This window comes from Parus major, chromosome 18 (genome assembly GCF_001522545.3).
Source record: "Parus major isolate Abel chromosome 18, Parus_major1.1, whole genome shotgun sequence".
Classification (NCBI taxonomy): domain Eukaryota; kingdom Metazoa; phylum Chordata; class Aves; order Passeriformes; family Paridae; genus Parus; species Parus major.
The window spans coordinates 2,816,334-2,836,828 of record NC_031786.1 but is presented as its reverse complement, the minus strand read 5'-3'; the positions used below and the strand labels follow the sequence as shown (position 1 = coordinate 2,836,828).

The following is a 20,495-nucleotide window of genomic DNA, read 5'->3' as shown; positions in this document are numbered from 1 at the left end:
GTTTGGTTTTGAAGGACCTTAAAACCCATCCCATTCCATCCCAGGCCTTGGGCACTGCCAGGGATGGGGATGACACCTTTGTGGCTGCACAGACACATAAAGTTGGTCCATCTTGAGACTGAGAGATTTTGGACTGAATTATGAACATCCTGAATAGTTTGAGGCTGTGATTGTCTGTCACCCTCTTGGGAAGTGCAGACTACATTGATTTCTTCAGGATAAAGGTTGTGACAGTTCTCATGTACTGGAGGTAATTATGGGATCTGATTTAATGCTTTTTGCTTTGCTTGCCTCTTACACAAATAACATTTTCATATGCTCCTGAAGTACAGATTTCCTGAGTTCTTGTTCTTCAGTTCTGTAGTGTGGGAAGGAAACAAATTTTAAGAAGTCACATTAGGAGAAATGAAATTAAATGATAGTAAATGATATTAAATTAAATTAAACTCCTGTGCAGGTGCAGATGCTGTAGTTAAGCACTCCAGCATCAAGAAGTGCCCACACATCTGCACTCCAGTGCTTCACAACCTTCTCCCTCTCACTCTTTGCCTTTCTTTTTTTCAAGTCTGTCTATGGAGCCAAATCTCAGCACTTTGCAAGTGGAGATGATACAGAGCAAATGTTGAGCAGCTGCTTCATTCTGACTCACTTAATAAAATTATTTGTTTACATAAGGAACTACCAACACCTCTTTTTTTCCATGGCTTCTCTACCCCTTGTCTGAACTTGTTTAAAATTCTGGGGAAGAAAGAGGGGCTAAACTTTCTAGAAACCAGTTAAAACCACTTCTGTCTATTAGCAGACTTTCACAATAGTTTTCACAGTAGTTTTTAAGGCACACACAGTTCTCACAGTATTTTGGGGTTTGGTTTAGGTGGCAGACCAAATCCAGTCATGGTGTGATGTGAAGGTGGTGCCTGCAGATGTTCAGTAAAATGCAGGAATGAAAACAGTTTGCCTTTCTTTTCTCATATATACTTGTGTACCTGCACGTGGTTTCTGACATGGGGGTCAAGGAGAAGAAGTTGATTTCTCCTTGGTAGTGGTGCCATGGAGTTTCCTCACTGCAGACTTAAAAAAGCTTTTCCCAGTGCTTTTCATTATTCCAGTGTGAGAGCAATGCTCTGTGCTTCCCCATGCTGGGCTGCTATTTCTAGGGATTTTGTCAGGTGTTCAGTGGTACTCACTTGTATTTTAAATTTCAGTTTTTGTATCTAGCACAGTTATTTCTGCTACAAGGTTTTTGCCTCACAGGAGATAGCTAATGAAAATGTGTTTCTACTCAGATTTCCTAAATCAAGGTGGAATAAATGCTCTTTAGGAGAAGGAAATACTTTTTTGTTGGCATCAGTTACTTGTCTTGAAACCTCAGTCATTTCTTTATTCAAAATTAAATTCACTTGTCATCTCCTGGTGTGTTTTGCCAGTCCTTTGGTTATTCTGGGTCATTCCTTACCTGACATTGAGCCAGATCCATGGAGCTGGAGCTATTCTCAGGCTTCTCCTGTGGTTTTAAACTTGGTACTGATACCTGTAAAGCCTTCAGAGAGTGGCTTTGATATCAGCCTTGCTAAAAGCAGAAGTTAAAATGAAATTAGCACTGTCCTGGAGCCTCAGGCTGCAACAGGGAATGCCTGGACAGCAGCGACTCCAAGGCTCAGGAAATTCCCTTCTCTCATTCTGATTTCCACAAGGTCTCTGCTCTGGTGCAGTGGGATGGTGTGAGTTGATGAGGTTCTGTTTTCATGCTGCCCTCAGTATTTTATTAAGGTTTTGCTGTTCTGAGCCTGCCTGGCCTCCTCCAGCAGCCACTGGTTCTGCCTGGGGTTTCCCAGTTCACCTGCACTGGTGAAATGGGGACGAGGCAAAAATGAGCAGAGGGAGAGGTTGTCCTTTGCAGAGTCCTTTCCTACAGCTGTGGATGAGTAATGACTCATTTTTCATTGTATGGTTCTCTTTGATGCACAAAGAGAAGACTTGGGCTTGTTTGATCTGAAAAGCTCTTCTTGCTTTATTCTAAAGTGCCTAAAAATGCCTCAAACTTTAGCAGGGGGAGTTTTATGTAAGGGTCTTCTAGTCCTTAAGATTGCTTATATCTTGCAAAATATCCATGGTGTTTAATATTTCTTCTCTCTGTGATACCACAATAAGAACAGTGTAAAAGAAGTGAGAGAACATAGATTTGGGAGAAATAAATGGTGAAAAATCTGCTGCTGACCCAATAAAGAGGGAAACAGATGAAGGCAAGGAAAAATAGACATGTGAAGAGAGCTGGCAGAAGGAAGTAGAATAAACAGCAGTGGAAATAATTTAATTTATTTGCAATTTACATTTGCATAATTTTTAAATCCCAACATTTTGAAAAGAAGCAAAATTTAGGCTGTTCAAAATACACAGAAGTTACATTTGGGGAAAAAAAAAAAAAAGCTGTGATTTACAGTGGATCTTGAGAATTTGATTCTATCAAGCCCTTTGAGAACTTTATATTTAAACAGCTGCTCCTTCAAATCCTCTTGTATGGGCTTTTTGGAGTGGTGTGCGTCAGAAATGCCACTGCACACAGCAAAACACAACAGCCTGAGAATCATCAATGCAATGATAAATAAATAAAGGGAGTGATAGCTTTAACCACAACTTAATTTTTTATTTCTTTTTTCCTTTCTCGCTCCTCTGAGTTGAATCCAAATTCTGAGTAATTGCTTGTTGTTGTTGTCAATATTTTCAGGGTAATTGGCTAAGTGTAGCTGTTTTCCTGCAGTTAATTCCATTTTTCCTTGAAAATGAAGTATTTGTGTGTGGAGAGAATGCTTGTCAGAATGGAAAAGCTATTTAAAGCCGGAAATAATTAAAGGACTATGAGCAGGCATTGTCTTTAATTCCAAGTGTTGCAATAAAAGAGCATTGTTAAGAGTTTATACTCATGTTCATTGTGTTCATCATTGTCTTTTATTAAAATGTTGAGGGTTGTCTTGTTACAGCAGTTACAATATGATGAAAAAAGCTCCATCTGTGATTTAAAAACAGCAGTAATGTGATGTAGCTGAGGAGTTGGGATATAGTTTTATTCTTTAAAACTATGTGGTTTTTTTGGTGGGGTGGGTTTTGGTTTGGTTTTTGGTTTTTTTTTTTTGGGTGGGGGGGTGTTTTTTTTCTCCTTTAAGAATCAGTGGAAAACCAAGCAGCTGTTCTCCACTTGGTGCTGTGCTTGAGCATCTGAAACCTTTTAGAGCAAATCCAGTCAAAGTTTCCAGCATATTGTAAACATTCCCTAACCCTCGCTCTAGGGGCCACAACGTGGAGCATGAACAGAGGGCTGAAAAATGTGGTAGCTTTGTTTAATAGTCTCACTTAAAAGCAAAAATAAAGTGTTCTATTAACTATTTACAGCCTTTCATTTTCTTTCCCCCCATTTCTCTGGAGACCTACTGGCAATAATGAAATATGTATTGAAAGGAAGGCTCCAGTTGTACCAAAAAAAAAAAAAAAAAGTAGCAGTTTATTTTTAATCCTTGGCTCTGGGACTGTTACATCCCTCAAGATGGTTATAGAGATATCACATGACATCTTTTTAGTGATAACAACTATGAAACTGGTTTGATATGGCACACAGCTTATGAAATGCAAAGTGTTGCCTTGTGAGGTGAAGAGCATTGCTGTATCATGCTGTAGCACTTCATTAATTACTGTAAAATGCTATTCTAATAATTAATGTAGTTAATGATTATCAGGGTCACATTGACTAAATGAATATACAAATAATCAGCACTAATGGCAGAATTGTCCCCTTGTTTCTCCAAAGGCTTCCCTCTCACATCACTGTACAATGCCCAAAACATTGATAAAATGAGAAAAGCTTTCAGTTGGCTAAAGAGTCATCCAGATGATTGAATTCAATTACTGATTGTTAAAAAGCATGAAATGTTTCAGGCTGTCACCTCCTTTGGGTCACTTAGAAACAATCTACAAAATAGTACAAGGAGAAACTTTGTTCCTTGTTGTTGCTGGATGATTGTGATCACTCTACTTCAATTACATCATCTTAATTTTGCTTTTACTTTTTATGTACTTTGTACAACTCTCCTTGGGCTTCAGCAGCAGTACAACCAACCTTCATGGAGGAGTTGAAGTTGATAATTCAAGCAGTACTTTTAAGGAAAAGAAATTTGTGACAGTCCATGTCCTCTTGGAAGAAACCAAGTAGACACTCATGGTTCCCCAGAATTAATTATCTTTATTATCTACTATAACATGAATATTATTACTCTGAATCCTGAACTAACCAATTATTTTAACCATAAAAATAGTTACCTTAAATCAGTAGAATGACAGGGTGAATTCTGAGCCCTTGAACCTCCTTAAGAGTCCTGGCAGTTCATCCTCGGCATCTTTGGTTTGCCAACCACTGTTGGCTCTGTCACTCTCCACACAGCCTGGGCTGTGCTTTGTTAGTGTTAAGTGATTCTCCTTGCCTGGCTCTGTCCTGTCCTGGTGATTTCTCACATAGTTTGTCCTTGGATGGTTTATTTTATTTGCCCCCCAGCTCTCAGTGCCACAGTGCTGTTCTCTGATCTCCATCTTTGCCTTCTCTGCTCCTCTTCTTTGGGTACCTCATGAATCTCTTTGCTGTCTGTGCTGGCTCTCTGGGCCACCTTTTAATTACAGACTTGTCTCCCTTTCCTAAGCCATTATCTACACCTGTCTCTCTAATTCTCCCCTCCGTGTTGTCCTTGCTGAGGTTTAGCTGTGGTCTCAGCATGGGAAAGCCGTGACTATTTAATCTCTGTTCTAATCCTCCTCCCTTGATAACTGAGCCTCTCTGCTCTTTCATATATGCAGTGGATCTAAATCTTGGAGACAGTTTCTGCAGTCTGGAGCAAAATTACCAAGTTTTCCTTTCCAGCCACATTTACAACACTTGCCCAGCCTTTTAACCCACATCACATTCATCATTTGGCAGTTGCTGTTTTATTCTGTTTGCACAGCACCTAGCACAACAGTGCCCTGTCATTATTGTAATGAGGAATAGTTATAATAATTATTAGTGTGTTTAACCAGTGTCTAGTTAATTTGTGAGCCATTAATTTTGAATGTAATGCATTATTCTTATTTCAGTGTGATACTGCACACGTGGAGTGTTATTTGTTCTGAATTCATTAATAGCTTTAAGGAGTGATTTAATTTGTTAATGTTCTCTCATGATTTATTTCAAACATAAGTACATAGTTTAAAACAATAATTGTAAATATCTTCCATTGTTGGAGCTTACTTGAAGGAATGCAGACCAGTTTTTGATATTAACATCTCAAATTATTCAAACTGTAAACAATTTATAAATGGGTTTGTGCTTTTTCTCATAAAGACAAGCTCATCTTATTTTTAAAACTGGGGAACACTTTATATTTATTTCTTGGCTTTATATGTTTGGCTTTATTTCTTTGAAATGATGAAACAAGTTAGAATGCTTTCTAACAACTCCGAAATATTAAAGTGCCCAGGGACAGGATAGGGATGATGTTTTGAAGGCAATAAATATTTCAGCTTCACATTTCAGTCTTTCTTCTTTGCTGCTTTGATCTGGCTTTGGTTTAGTTATCATTCCGCCTGAATGACTTCACACTGTCTCTCTTCCTCTCCACACCAAAAAGAAGGAGTGTTCTGCACATATTCCATATGCTTGGCATGGGAGGGGAGCCCTGCTTGTTCCTCCTTGTTTGTGGGAATCCCAGCCCCTGCAGAGGGATGCTCCAGCCCCAGCTGGGATGGGTGCAGTTAGACCCAAAGTTCCTGTGCTGAAAACACAGCAGGAAAAGCAAAATTGATTTTTTGTGTGTTTTGTTTCACAGATTTGGCATTACTACTGAAGTGTTGTTCTGGAACAATTAACTCATTAACCCCTTCTTTTACACATATGTGGTATTTTATTGAACACATTATTATGCAGTGCAATATCTCCCTGCCAGAAGTCAGGTCAGAGGGGCTGTTGCATGGAGTGGTTTTCACTGCTTGTGGCACTAAAAATTAGTAGCATGAGTCTTGCATTTGGCTATAAAATTAATTAATTAAACTGCTGCAATTTTGTGGAGTCCTGGCACTACTGGAGCATCTCCATGTGAAGGACTCTGGAATCGGGAGTAGGATTGTGGATCTGCTAAATTTCCCCATGTAAAGTCAAATGTATCTGTCTGTACACTGGATGGGTCCTCATATCTGTAGACACTGAGGATACTAAGGTGAAATTCCTGAATTTTGTTTTGCATGGGAAATTTGGGTATGTTTTGATGCAGTTTGTGTTTTCAGCTACACAATTTGCTGTGTATTGTATAAACAGTTGTGATCTCCTTTGGAAAAGTGTTTATATAGGGTTTATTTTAGGGTTTTTTGAATCTAAACAAATTATATAAATGGTGATAACTGATTTTGTTTCAGCACATATTAGTGAGAGTCAATTTTTTATTTCTAATGCCATGAAATAAGAAGGAAGGTGTGTAGAAACAAAAATATACTTGTTTAGCTGCCTTCCAGCAAATGAATAGTTCACAGTTTGGTGGGAAGCAAAGTAATTTTCCCTCAGAAGTATTAATATTTAGGAAAGAGAGGAAAGAATGGGCAAAGACTTGTGTGAGGACAGCAAATCTGAACACATAGGATTAGAGTGTGTGTAATATGGGAATGGCAGGACAGTGTGGCCTTTCCCAGCAGGATCTCAGCATCGTCAGTGGGGCTGCAGGCTCAGCCATGACTCTGCTTTTCCCATACCTCAGCCTTCTCTCACTCCTGTGATTCAGTTTTAAGGAGCCCTGTGGGAAGTGGGGAGTTGGACTCAGTATGGGTCCCTTCCAACTCGAGATATTCTGGGACTCATGATTATCTCGAGGCATAAACCCGGAGTCATAACAACCTGGGAGAGACTTAGACAAGGGATGGAGCCTGTCCCTCTTGTGGAGACCATCAGAATTTGAGTTTTAGAAGCTTATTCAGTGGCAAAATTTATCCTTATAGAAATTCCTTTCTCTGCTTCTGTTCCCCAGTTCTACAGTTGGCATTCAATGGACTGTGCTGCCAGCAGGTTTTGAAAACCTGGAAAAGAATATAATTTAATTTGTGAATTAAAGCCTGGTATAATTTTATAAGAAAACATGAGGAGTTTCACAGTCTATTACTATTTTCCATGTCACTGAAAATCTCTCTAAAGAGCACACAGGGAGCTTGGGTGTGGATTTGCTCCTGGGATGTGGAACTCTGTCCCCGTGCAGCCGTGGGGGTTCTGTGTGTGCTGACACTTTGTGACCCAGCCAGGTGCATCTCCTGCTCCTTGTGCTGCTGCTGAGCCCTTGCTGTTGTTCAGGGAATACTGGGAACCCTCCAGGAAAGTGTTGATTCCTCCAACATTTGCTGGGACATCCCAAATTTAATTAACCTTTCCTGTTAAGCCCTGAATTGCCCTACATTTCATTAGTCCCATGCTGTAAAGTCTCACTGCGTTCAGTTGTTACCTCTTGGAAGACATTTTACAGAGCAAGGCAAATATTTATGTTGAAGCATGAAGAGGAAGCACATAAGATGTTTGTATTTCCCATTTATCAGTGCATTTCAGGGTGCTGATTTCTGAAATTGAAATTCTGGACTTCACAGTCAACTTTTCCTGAGATGGTTTGGGTCATATAGGACTCCTAATTCCACTGCCATGTTCTTTATACACTGAAACAAAAGGAATTTTTGCTTTTTAAATTGGGGGCAAAGAGTAAATTCACCCTGTTTTTATATTCAGGCTGGCTGAGCTTTAGGGGATTTAAATGATGTAATTGTATTGTATTGGGCCCCACAACTAGTCCAGCTGAAAAAAATAATCTTCAAAGTGAATATTTTAGTGCTTCATGCAAGGCACATTGCTTGGTGTCTTGGGAAAAAAAGTGAAGCTTTTCTTATATTTGTGAACCGAGGGCCATTGTTGTACAGGTTTTCTAAGCTTCTGTACAAATCTGAACTGCACAAAAAAATAGAGAGTGCTGGCTCTCACATCCTTAAAAATGAAGTTTTTTTCCTGCTTATAATGAGATGTTGCATTTATTCATGGGATTAAGTCCTTAAAAGAAAGGAAGGTACATAAAACCACATTCCTAGAAGTTTACATCATAATATTTCAAAATAAAAATATCTTCCTAAGGAAGAAGATGCATAAATTTGGAGCCTCACTAAGAACACGAGGACCGATGTCTTGTCCTTTTATGTTTAGATTTGTTGTGTTTCCATCTGACTGGACCAAGGCTGTTGTCCCAGTGTCTTGTGACACTTGGCAGTGTGGATGTGTTTGAATAAGCTTTGATTTTTGGTTTTGCTTCCAGTGTGGAGTGGAATTCTTAGGTGTATTTTGCAGGGAGAGAGATTTTTATCCAGGGCTTATTGCTGATTTATGGATCTTTGGGAGGAGAAGTGGACGCTTTCCCCTCTCCAAGGTAACAAATGTGGGCAGAGCTCTTACATATTCTTCTTTCTGAGGTAGATTGTGTTGTGGGAGAGAGCAGTGATGTGCTTAATGTAATTCATTGTCCAGCAGCTGTAAAATAAAAAAATATCTGTATTCAGCAGCTCCCTGGAATGTGGGATTTGGGGGATAACTGAGCCAAACAGCAGGAGCAGATGGATAACTGAGCCATCAGACATTTTGATGCTCTGGAGGTGTCATTGGTGTGTCCATTCTGAGGAATCCTGAAGGAGTTTTGTGCTTGGAATTTGGATCTTTTGGATCCTCTGCAGAAGGAATTTAAATCTTAAAATTTTGCCGTTTGAATTTGGATGGGGAAAGAAATGTTGATTTTGGTAGTGACTTTTTTTGCTGAGTAATTTTTGTTATCTCATGAGTGGGGAATGTGGTGGCTTAGATTAACACAGATGTGCTTCCCCCTCGCAGGAGTGTAGAAAATGGAATCAATGAGGATGTAGAAACAAAGCATATCTGGAGGGGTGATGGATGCTCTCTAGCAAATTTGAAGATAATTTGCACAGGTCATCTAAACCCCAAAACAATCATCACCATAATTGTGATACAGGATTTTGTTTCTGCTGGGGAAGAAAGGTATTTTCCTTTTTATGTAAGGAGAAGAGCAGTCTCCCTATTCTCAATTATTCCATCAACTGTGAGTGAGGCACCAAAACAATTTCTTTACTTTTTTTTTTTAAATATGCATCATGAAAAAACCCTTTAGAAGGAAACAGCAATGTACTGACTCAGGGCTTGTGGCATTTCTTTGATCTCTTTGCTAATGGAATTACCCTGCTCTCCTGCACTGCAAACAGCCACTTTGTGAAGATGTAGGATTATGTTCTTTGTCCTATTGTCAAAGTCTGGTCTGCAAACCACAGAAGAGGATGTGAATACTGTAACTTTGGGCTTGGCAGCTTCCTGACCTTTCTGAAAGGCTCTCTCAGTGCTGCAGCTCCTCCAGTGCTGGCAAGGTGACAGACGAGATGAATGAGCTGGGCTTTTCCGTCTTCTATGTGTCAGATTCTTTGTTTTATATGGAAATAATTTCTGTCAAAATGGGAAATTTATCGTGAGGTACTTCCTCTGCCTGGAAAATGAAAATGTCAGCCCCAGGTCTGTTTGAATGTGTCTTCTATTACAAGCCATGGGTGGAGCCAGCTTTGTCCCTCGATGCCACCATCGTGTTCTCCAGTGTCTGAACACAAAGTCAGGCAGCTCTGCTGACCTGTGGGAATAGGAACGTGTCACAAAAAGTTAATAACAAAACCACTGACAAGTTAATAAAAGTTAGTAATATTTGAGGAGTCACATCAAAATTTCTGAAATGCTTTAAAGTTACCCAATTTTTTGTCTGTTTTGTGTCAATATGGTGAATGTCTCTGTCTTTTCATGTGTCTGTGTATATGTGAATGTACATAAAATATTACAGAATCATTACTATTGATCTACCACCCAGCCTGAAGAAACCCAGCCTGATTTCTATAGATGTATCAGGTTTAATATGTCAAATAGTGTAGGCTGTTGATATGAAATATCTTTGCACAGAGATTTAACATCTGTCAGTACTGTAAAGGCTGAATAGACATCACAGCATTATGGTTTTCTAATAGATTTAGAAAGAACCACATGTCACATATTACCCTGCTTTGCATTTTGATTTATGACAAGCAGGAAATAATCCTGTACCTTGTCTGAGTGAAGATGGAGCTGGGATAATTTTCTTGTTTGTTTTAATTTTTTGAGGGGTTTTTTGTTTGTTTTTTTTAAATATGGAAAGGCAATCATGCTAAAAAGAGTTAAAGCATTGGGAGGTGTTAAATCTAATTTAATGAAATCTAACTTGTTATTATTTATGTATAATTACTATTATTAAATTTTATTAATTAGATGAGATTAATAAAGGGGGTTCCACAGTGGGTAGAGAGCCATTGAAGTGGAGAGAGACTTTGAAGGTGGAGGTTTTGTTGTGAGCTGTGGACGCTGTGTTTGGGCGTGTGAAATTCAATCGGAGAAAGCGAAAATAACTCCGGCCTTCCATCGCCTTCTTCAAAGCCCTGCAAAGGGAAGTTGGGCAGAAGCTGGGACAGGAAATTGAAATCTGAATACTATTTTAAACTGATCGGGTTAAAGGCCTCTCTTTTACACCAGCACACTTGTTCTTTTATTTGATACTTGAACTCTGAAAATTTTCTGTGACTTTCTAGGGAGAAGGAGGAGCAGCTGAGGCGGGTGACGGAGGTACAGAGGCTGCAGGCCCAGCAGGCAGGCGCTGCCCTGGAGGAGTTTAAGCGGCAGGTGGAGCTGAACTCAGAGAAAGACTCTGCTGAAATGAAACAGCGGGTGAGGAGGTCACAATGCCAGCCTTTCTGAAACTCTGGCGCAGTGGGATAGCGGATTCTGATCTTATAATGCCAGAAACATGCTCCACTTGAGAGTGCTACATCAAAATCTCTCACAATGTAGTGTCTTTGCAGCGAGTCAGAAAGGGATGGTGGCGGGTGTTTCATCTTTCTGACAAAGCCAGAATTGTCATTGTTATAAAGATTTCTGCAGTTATGATACTGATTAGGGATTTTTCAGGAGTGAGAGTATAAAGTGTTAGTTTATACACCCTATGGAACAACGCTTGTCATTTCCCACTTAAATGTGTCTCTTCCTACTCTTTTCCCAGCGACTCTGTCCTCCGTTAATGAGCTCCTGTAATCAGTTTGAGCCCAAACAGGGGCAGAGCTGTGGTGGCTGCTGGCAGTCATGTGCAGAGGATGGAAAAATCCACTTTTCTGTCCCTGAAAATCAGGGATTTTACTGGCTTAAATTTCTTACGGAGCAAACAGTGGTTAAAATGTTCTCCTGGGAGTTTATAAAAGCAGCCCAAGGGGTGAAATGAGGAACAATAGGTGACCAAAAAGAAGGGGGAAAGAAGGGATATTTCCTTAATTCCTCGTGTGGTTGAGATCTCCAGACAAACTCCAACTTGTAATTCTGGATTACAAGTTCCAACCTCACCTTCCTTGACCAAACCTCGCTGCTGGCAGGAGGGTGCTGCAGGCTGGGACTGGAATGGGTGACTGAGTGCTGCCTCAGGACTGAGGAAATTCCCTTTTTGTTGTTCTCAAAGTTTTTGAAAATCTTCACTGCTGAGATTTTTAAGACCCACACAGACAGCGAATAATAGAATTTGGAAATTAAAAAATAAGCAAGGACAAACTTATAAAAGCAAGATGTGTTCAGCAAACCAGACCTACAAGGGCAATACAACAAATCCTACAATTTTAATCTGACATTTTCTGTACTGTGTGACCCTCCTGCAATTTCTTCATGTTGACTTAAAATAATATCCTAATTCTGCTCCAAAAGGAATGTTGTCTAATTCTAGAAAAGCTAATAATCATTCCATTCACTTAAAAAACCTTCAGCAAAGAAAACCAATCCAAGACATAAGAAAGTGCAAAAGAATTTGGAAAAGATAGTCAAATGTAATTTTAAAATGTCAGTAAATTTCTTTCAGAATATTGCTGCATTCTGGGAAATTCTGCAAATCCATTTTGGAATCATGGATCAACCAGAGGTTTCCCTGCTTGGGTGCTAAAATCTAGAAATGTTAAATGATATTGTACAGCTGAATGGTTCTTTTCTACAGGAAACAAGGTCCAAGGAAATACATCAGAGGAGCACTGCTGAAGCTCTCTTCATGGCTCTGGCCTTTCTCATTCCTCTGCATCCACGTACTCTTAGATAAATCCCCCAGTTCATTGAAACATACTGGAAAATTCCATGTTTTGTGGAGAGGTTGGATGTATTACTTACAGAACAACTGCAGTAGCCATAGCAACGCTGTCCTTTTATCTGCATTAGGAATACTGGGCTTTAAACCCATTTTTTGTGTGAGATAAAGTTAATTATGGAGATAAGTAGGATGGGGTCATTATCAGTTGTTGCAATCAATATTTGATTCTTTAGTTTGGCTCTATGATAATATCATTTATTTTGCCATCTGCTTCCTATTTTGTCAAGCTTGTGATTATTAAGAGTCACCTGATGTCCACTGGTGGGGGAGTGGCATGTGTTTAACTGCAAAATCTGCATTTTTTTCCAGTAGTAACTGAAAAAAGAGAAATAATACATAGACTATGTCATGGTACTGTGGATCTGGGGCTTCCTGGGTTTGGCAAATAATGATCAAGAGCCTTTGTTGCAGTTGTTGGAAACAAATGAACGTGACCTAATGAACAAACTGCAGAAGCCAGTAGGTTTAAAGCATCTTTGCATATGTTTTTACTATTTCACTTTTTAGAACGTTTTTGTTCTCTTTAAAAAAAAAAACCCTCCTTTAGTGCAGTAACAAGATCTGTTATTTTTCTGGGTTTTATTGACCTGAGTGAAATATAGCCATAGACATGCAATTTGAGTAAGTTTGGAGCCGGAAGAAAATTATTCATAAAACATTGATTGCAGTCCCTTTTCTTAATGGCAGATAGTAGCAGTGAGGTTCAGGAGCTGCTTCCTCACTGCTCTCTTTTTCCACTTTCTATTTGGCCAACTGCTCCTACTTCAGTCCCTTCCTTTCCTGCTGGAGTACTCTGCAATAAAATTCTTTTCCCACTCCGAGTGCTGCCTTTTCTCCTCCTTCCTGGCTGGGGAGTGATGTCCAGGCCAATTGGCACAGACATCTGTTGAACACTGAGCACTCCCTTAGGCCAAGCAGGATTTTGGCTTATGGTTCAGAAATTCATGGATTTCTTCTTTTTGTGGAGCAGATGGGCTTGTGGTCCTTCAAACCCCTCCACTTCTTTTTTTCTTTTTAGGGACACCGTTTATTCAATGCTTCTGTTGGGATCTAGATCTAAAAGTCATTGATGAGTGTGCACTGCAGCAGAGTTACATATATATATTTATATATATTCCCTTGGAAACATGCCTGATGTACAGCTAACAGTTGTGCTTTTGATACAAAAGCCTTTGTTAATTGAGTTGTGAAATTGCTTCCTTGATGCTGCGTGCTGGAATCTGTGGGACTCATTATTCATAGGCGATGACTATCTTCAGAGGACTTAACTTGCAGCCAAATAATTCTCTTTTAAGTTATTTAAAGTTATTTTCTGATTTAATGTAAACTTGCTTTAAATGTGTAGTTTATGCTCTGACTCGCACATGATTTCCCTTGAATTTCCACAGGCAGTGTATTTTTAAGTGAAATATATTTGAGTCTTAAATATGTCTAGAGAAAATATTCACTTCATTTCAATGGGATATTCAGCACTGTGGAGTGAAAAACTGAGCCAATCCTTTGTAATTAGGGAGTGGCATAACAGTGATCACTATGTCCTTGAGTCACTAATAATCCTGTAGAGACTGAATATTCATTTTCACCACATACAAATGGTGTTGTTATCATTCCCAACAAGTGATATTCTCCTCTTTGATGGTTTACAAACAACTGTAGAAATGTCAGAACACTTCAAGCTATGCCTTTAAAAAAAAAATAAATTAAATATTCCCTTTCTTTTCCCATGTAGATAGCAGAGGTTGAAGCAGATCTGAGCAGATCAAAATTGCTCCGGGAAAAGCAAGCCCAAGAATTCTCCTGGCAGTTGGATGAGATCAAGAAAAGATATGAACAACAGGTCAGTTGCTTTGCTCCTCCAGGTGGAGGGGAGAAAACACCCCTTCCTGCAGCTATAGGTCACTGTGTGTTGCTGTCCTTCCTATAAAAACACAATTTCTAGATATGCAGAGTTTTGTCATGGAGGTGGAGGGGGGAGAACCTACACAGAAAATACTTTTTCTTTCCTCTTCACAATCCTTTGTACCTCCGACTCTTTCAAATTGTTTCCCAGGCTTACAGGTGGCAACACCTATTTTCATAATCACCAGGTTCAATTATTTCATGCATTATCTGTTTCTCTTCATGTCAAGAAACAGCAGTTTGTTCTTTTTATCATTTTTGACACGGGGAGTGTTCGGTACGAATGCTTGTTTTGGCCCACTGATGGTGATTTTCTTCTTTGTAATGTAATTTCAGGGTTGGGAAATACTCAGGAAACGCTTGGGTGGAGACAAGAAAGTTTTGTTCAGCAGTGCTGTGAAATGTAAAAGGGGGAAAAGCAGAAGAAGGGAAATTATTGCATGATACAGACTTGGGAGCTGAGGAGCTGCACCACCAGACTCTGGTGTGAGCCAGACTCGGTGACAAAACTAAAGTGGCACTTGTTGGTAACACCTGCTGAAGGGTTGAAAGGGGGTTTTTAGTACTTTGTAGGAATGAGGTGGTTAATCCATGGAAGTCCTCTCTTATCACTGTTCTTGTGTGGATCTAAGCTTGCATTTCCAGCAGGGAAATGTGGTTTCATTTCTGTTTATCTTCTGTGCCGTGAGAGGATAAAACGCTGTGGTTGGCTTTGGTGCCAGGCCTGCTCTGGTCCATCTGGAAAGGGCTTTTTCAGGGAATTAAGGAACAAGATCACTTTGGTAGGTGTTGAGAGACCCCTGCTCTGTGCTGGGGAGGAACAATGGTGTGTTTTGTGTGTGGCTCTTGGAACAGAAGGGAGTTTGTTGGGTCAGATCAAAGCATTTTCCCTGTCCTCGCTCAGAACTGTCAACGTCACCACTTGTGCTGCCACCTGACAGAGGTGACACATTGGCCTCTGGAAGGGTGAGGGACATCTCACAGGTGTTCAGCTAAACTGGGGGATGTTATTTATGCTGATTCCTGCATTTAGTGATTCAGAAATAGTCAGAGATACTGGAGATTTGTGCAGGAAAGGTGAGGAAGTGTTGGGGACACACTGAAAGGAGGGAGATGGGACTGTCAGGGTCAGTTGGACATCTGCCTCAAACTGGAATTTTTTATTTAATCATACTTTCACATCATTTTAGTGATACAGTTGGCTCACTTTTTTCTTTAATAAGTTCTCATAATTTGTAATGCATCTTTGAATTCCAAAGTAAGCATTTATTCAAAGATTTTATTCCCATTTTCCCATCCCAGATTTTAATCTGTAGAGATAAATGCTAACCTGCAGTGTATCAGGATTTACAACATTCCTGTTCCTACCTACAAGTGCTAATTTATTTTTTTTACTATTTATGGTAACATCCACCCAGCCACGGATAAAATTTTTTGCCAATACTTAGCTAACTTTGCACACTAAAGGCAAATTATAATGTCTCATATTGTCATGGTTTAATTTTATGTGTCTTCTTATATTCAGACATTCCAGAGACTGTGTCAAAAAAAACCCACAAAGCAAGAAATTAATATGAGAGTTAAACATTTATTTGGTGAATCTATTCTATAACAATGTTGATATTGTGGTAAACATCAGTGAAAGCATTTTTCACTGAGATGTTTAGTGTTTCCCATTTATTTTATTTAGGATAGCTGCTTTTACTGTAAGAAAGAACAGCTAAGCTTTATGAGACATCACTGGAACCCAAGGGTTTCAACGCTAAACAGCTAAACAATGAGATCCTCAGAAGAATTTTCAGTGGAATCCTGTTTATGCCCTTTTAAAAAAATTATTTCTCTTTGTACTTCATCTGGAATGTCCTTTGAAAGTTGGTGAGCATGAAGAATACGTGCAGATTGCGGGGGGTTATCACTGGGAATGAGGTTCTTTTGGAAAGCACAAAGCCCCTCCTGCCCCACCACGGAGCAGGATGAGCTCAGTTCTTCCACTCTTAAAATTTCCTTTCAGTACTTCCAACTTCTGTTTCTCTGCACTGCTCTCTATTTATGCTTCAGAGCTTCTAAGCCATTTTTAAAGCAGACTTTTCCTTGCCTTCTTTTACTGCATATTTCTTTGGTTGTTACTTGGCTAGGAACAGATTGAAAGTGTTTAAATAGAGCAGTGAATTCGAAGTGGGGATACATTTTGACAGGGCTCCAGCAGACTTCCAGGTGGAAATAGACACCCAACCAAACACCAGGATATTTCAGCTACCTGAGAAATGTAGTGATTGCTTTGAGATGTTGTGCCTCAAGTGTCTGAATCTAATTGTCAAATGAAATTTAGGCTTAGAAGGGAGATTGCCCTACAGATTTATTTTTGTTGGCTGTCATGGTGAGCAGCAGGGGTAGCACTGATGGCAACCTGGGCAATTCAGCTGACCATGATTTTAATCAGATTGGTTATAAAGAACTAAATTAACTGATGTGTTACCCAGTTCTCCAATGTGAGAGACATTTTGGAAGACACTTGGAGCAGTGGTTTCACTTCTCTGCTTTACCTGAGTGGTTGATGTCACAGGACTCTGCTTGTATACTGATTTCAAAACAATTATTGGTGTGAATGTGGGCTGTTCATTGTGGGGGCTGAAAGATTGCTGTGCCTGCAGATTAGACATACTGATATATTGATATTTATCTGATATTTGTGACAACAAATAACCTAATACATTGATATTTATTTATCTTTGTCTTTTGCTTCAAAAATAATTTGGAAGAAAACAATTCAAAGTTAATAAAAAAACCAATTAATGCAGTTAATATTTTGTTAGCTTTTCAAATGCACTCAAATCCATTAATAAAGCAAAAAGGAACTTTTGGATCCTGCAGTATTTGGTTTCAGCTGTCACATGTCCCTCCTGGTTCCAGCTTCATCTGATTCGGCACCACTTGCTTTTGAAGTATCCACTGAGAACAGTCTCAGAGAGAAACTGGTGGGGTTTTTTTTTTTTTCTTCTTTAAATATACTTTAGCTCAACTTTGTTCTACTTGCAGCTGTTAGATTTGAAAGTATATTTTGAAGAAAAAAAATAACTCCAGCAGCACCAGAGTTCCTATCTGCTGGGAGCAGCTGCTTTCGGCACTTCAAAGCCAGTGGACAGCACAGTGAAGGCCTCAGCCTTTCCTGCCTTTGAAATGGTTGCAGTATCTGTAGTTGGGCTTTATGGCACTGTCAGCACAGGAAGAAAGGTTGTTTGGTTTTTTGCACCCACTCCCTTTTTTTTTTCTTTTTTTCATTTTTCCCCCTTCTTTCTAATTACATCCTCAATTTAGCTCAAAATACCTGCAAGGTGTTTCTGATGAGTTCATCTTCTACAAGGCCAAATGTTTGGAAGAGCATGTGCCCAGGCTTTTCAGTAATGGATTTTAGTCAAATTTGACAGAAAAGTTAAGGAATTTGATGGGGTTTTTTCCCATATCCTTGTCAGTTGAGCACTTTCTGAGAGCACATCTCTCGTGGGGAGTGGTGGTTCCATGGCAGAGATGGGACAGGGACATTCCCCAGCACACTCAAGTACATGCACACCTTTGTTTCAAGCAGATTTTCATAAATTGTCAAGAATGGAACGCTTTCAGTGTATTTAATATATTCCTAATGCGTAAATGCCATTAGCTTGTCCTTTAGAAAAAAAGCCCAAACCATTAATAATCACTGTGATCACTGTTACACCCATTTTTTGCTGTAAACAGTTGCTGAAGTGACTGAATGAATGTGAAATAAATAAGATGCAAGACTAACAAGAGAGCCAAAGCCTAGGAAATTATATTTTCCAGCAGGGAGAAAACACACAGTGAAGCAGTTGATGAGTTATTGTGATAGGAGGATGATGGGGTTACCTGATGAATTATGGCTGTACTCTCTGAGATTAGATGCCAACCTAAATATATAAATAATCCTTTTGGTTTGGTTCATCTTTAATGGTGTTTATTCCCTTGAAAAATAATTGTTCATGCTTCCATAGGAAAGTGGAAAGTTGTTACATGATAGCTGAAGAATCTCCCTGTATCTCAGGAAATCCTTTCTTGTGACATTTATTGTTGGGTTCTGACTTCTGTAAAAGTTATGAAGAAATTAGAGTTGTCATCTTGTCCTGTGTATCCAAATAGGGAAGAAAAAGACACCTTCAGAAATATTTTCCTGGGTATTTAATGAAATCACTTTGAAATCATGCAAAAGACAAGTCAACAGACAATGCCTCTAAGTTGAGAGCAAGACAAAGGTGTGGTTGAGCTTAAATATGCCTTTTATAATAAAGGAAGTGAGGTAAAGAAGTGCAAAATAGCTGGTTAAAAGTGGAAAAGAGCATGTTTGTGATGTTACCTGCCAGCAGCAAGGACAATATCTGAGGTGCTGCTGGGACACTGTTCTTGTTTTAACAGTGTGCCTGAGCAGAGGGAAGTGTTATTGAGAGGAGAGGAGGAATATTCTGTAGATCTCTTTGTCTTTTATAACTTTCAACTGAGGTTAATTTAAAGAAAAGAGTGAGGTTCTCTCAGGCAAAACATTAATTTAGTAATTAACACTAATGGAGATAACAAGCTCAACCTCCAGCTCGCTTTGTCCCCATACCCTTGCTGTGTTAAAGAGCTCCTGCCACTGCACTTCCATCCTAGCTTTCCTTCTGGCCTCATGCTTCATTTTCTGTTTTCTAGCTTCTCTTTTACCAATGTGTTACCCACCCAAGTGAAGGAAACACTTGCAAAGCCCTGTTTGAAATCTGCAATTCCTCGGACAGACCAATGTCCCAAGCATTTCTTGGCTGTACATTAACCTGGCCATTTCTTTTCTGACATCCACAATCCATTTTTAGTATGCTGGTTTAGTTATGAGGAGAGAGGCTTTGTGAAAAGCTTTGTTCCTCTCCTCTTTGTCTGTACTCTAAGATAATTGAAATACAGTCTGTTCTTGCAAGGAGGCCAAATGAGCACGTTAGTAGAAGCTCTAAATTTTTCATGTCATCGGCAACAAGCTGCATAAATTTCATTTAATAAATTAATCTAGGATGCATAAACGTTTCCTTTGAACCATCCTAAGACACAGATGAATACCATTTGTGCAGAATATCTGAGGAATACTTTCTTCAATCAACATCAACTTTTCGTTTTATAGCTAAAACTCACAAATGGGAAAAGGAGACAAATTTAACCTCCAAGTGAAGAGTGGGTGGAAATCTTCTCATGATGCCATTGCTGTTTACAGAATTGTTAACCAGACAGATGGGTATTTGCACGGTCTCCTCCAGGCATCTGACTCGTGTGTGATTCAGAGTTAAAAGCCTGAGCTCCCTGTGTAGTCAAAGAATCCACTTTGAGGGGAGGAGGGAGAGGGAGGCGATTCCAGAAACACAAACGGGTGCCTGCGGTAAACAGCGAGTCAGGCGAGCGGCTGGGAAGGCAGCTCCGTGTTCAAAGAAGGTCCTTGGATAAACTGAATCCCTAAACAAAGACTATATACAGCAAATCCTGCAGCAGAGCCTGCTGCACACAGGCGTTTGCAGTGACTCAAGGTCTGTTAGCTGGAAAGAAATATTTCTCTTTGCAGCCTGCCGTGGGTTTGGTGGTGTGGGTGGGCTGGGGAGGGACCTCCTGATGTTCATCGTGGCACCAAGTTGGATTTAATCACAGGGATGCAGCTCCATTTCCAGTGAATTGTTACGAGAAGGCTGGAGAGGGATTTGTCACAAGGGCGTGTAGTGATGGGACGAGGAGGAATGGCCTTGAGCTGAAGGAAGGCAGATTTAGAATAGATATTAAAAAATTCTTTACCATAAGGGTGGTAAGGCCCTGGCACAGGTTTCCCAGAGAGGTTGTGGACTCCCCATCCCTGGAAGTGTCCAAGGCCAGGCTGGACATGGCTTGGAGCGAGCTGGGATAGTGGAAGGTCTCCCTGCCCATGGCAGTGACTTGGAATCAGATGAACTTTAAAGATCCCTTCCAACCCAAACAATTCTGTGGTTCTGTGATTTAAAAACAAATTTACTCATGCCAGAAGATTGGGAAGATGGAATGATTGAGGTAGGGTTTGTGCTGCCCATACTTTAAAAATATTAGCATTCGAAAAGCCTTTATAAGTAAAAATGTACAGATCAGGAATATAATTTTATATAGTGAGAGTGAGACCATTCAGGTGCATAATTTTAGGGGAGGATAAATCAAACTGCAGTTTGGCTAAAGACCAGCTTGTTTCTTTTAGAGAATTTCTCGCAATTCTTAGTTTGCAGTTAAAAAATAATTATTAGTGGTTGGTGAAAAGGTATAAGTATTACAGAAAACAGAGTCATGCCA

At 39.7% G+C, this 20,495-nt stretch overlaps 1 protein-coding gene across 7 annotated transcripts in view; it reads left to right on the top strand.

Annotated features, from left to right (window-relative positions):
- CEP112 (centrosomal protein 112) overlaps positions 1-20,495 on the top strand; it is a 155,513-nt gene that overhangs the window by 45,146 nt on the left and 89,872 nt on the right. For all 7 annotated transcript variants that reach the window (XM_015645755.1, XM_033518638.1, XM_033518640.1 and 4 more), the window contains exons 18-19: positions 10,687-10,822; positions 13,999-14,106. In XM_015645755.1, coding sequence (XP_015501241.1) covers positions 10,687-10,822; positions 13,999-14,106 — 244 coding nt within the window. The remainder of the gene's footprint in view (positions 1-10,686; positions 10,823-13,998; positions 14,107-20,495) is intronic.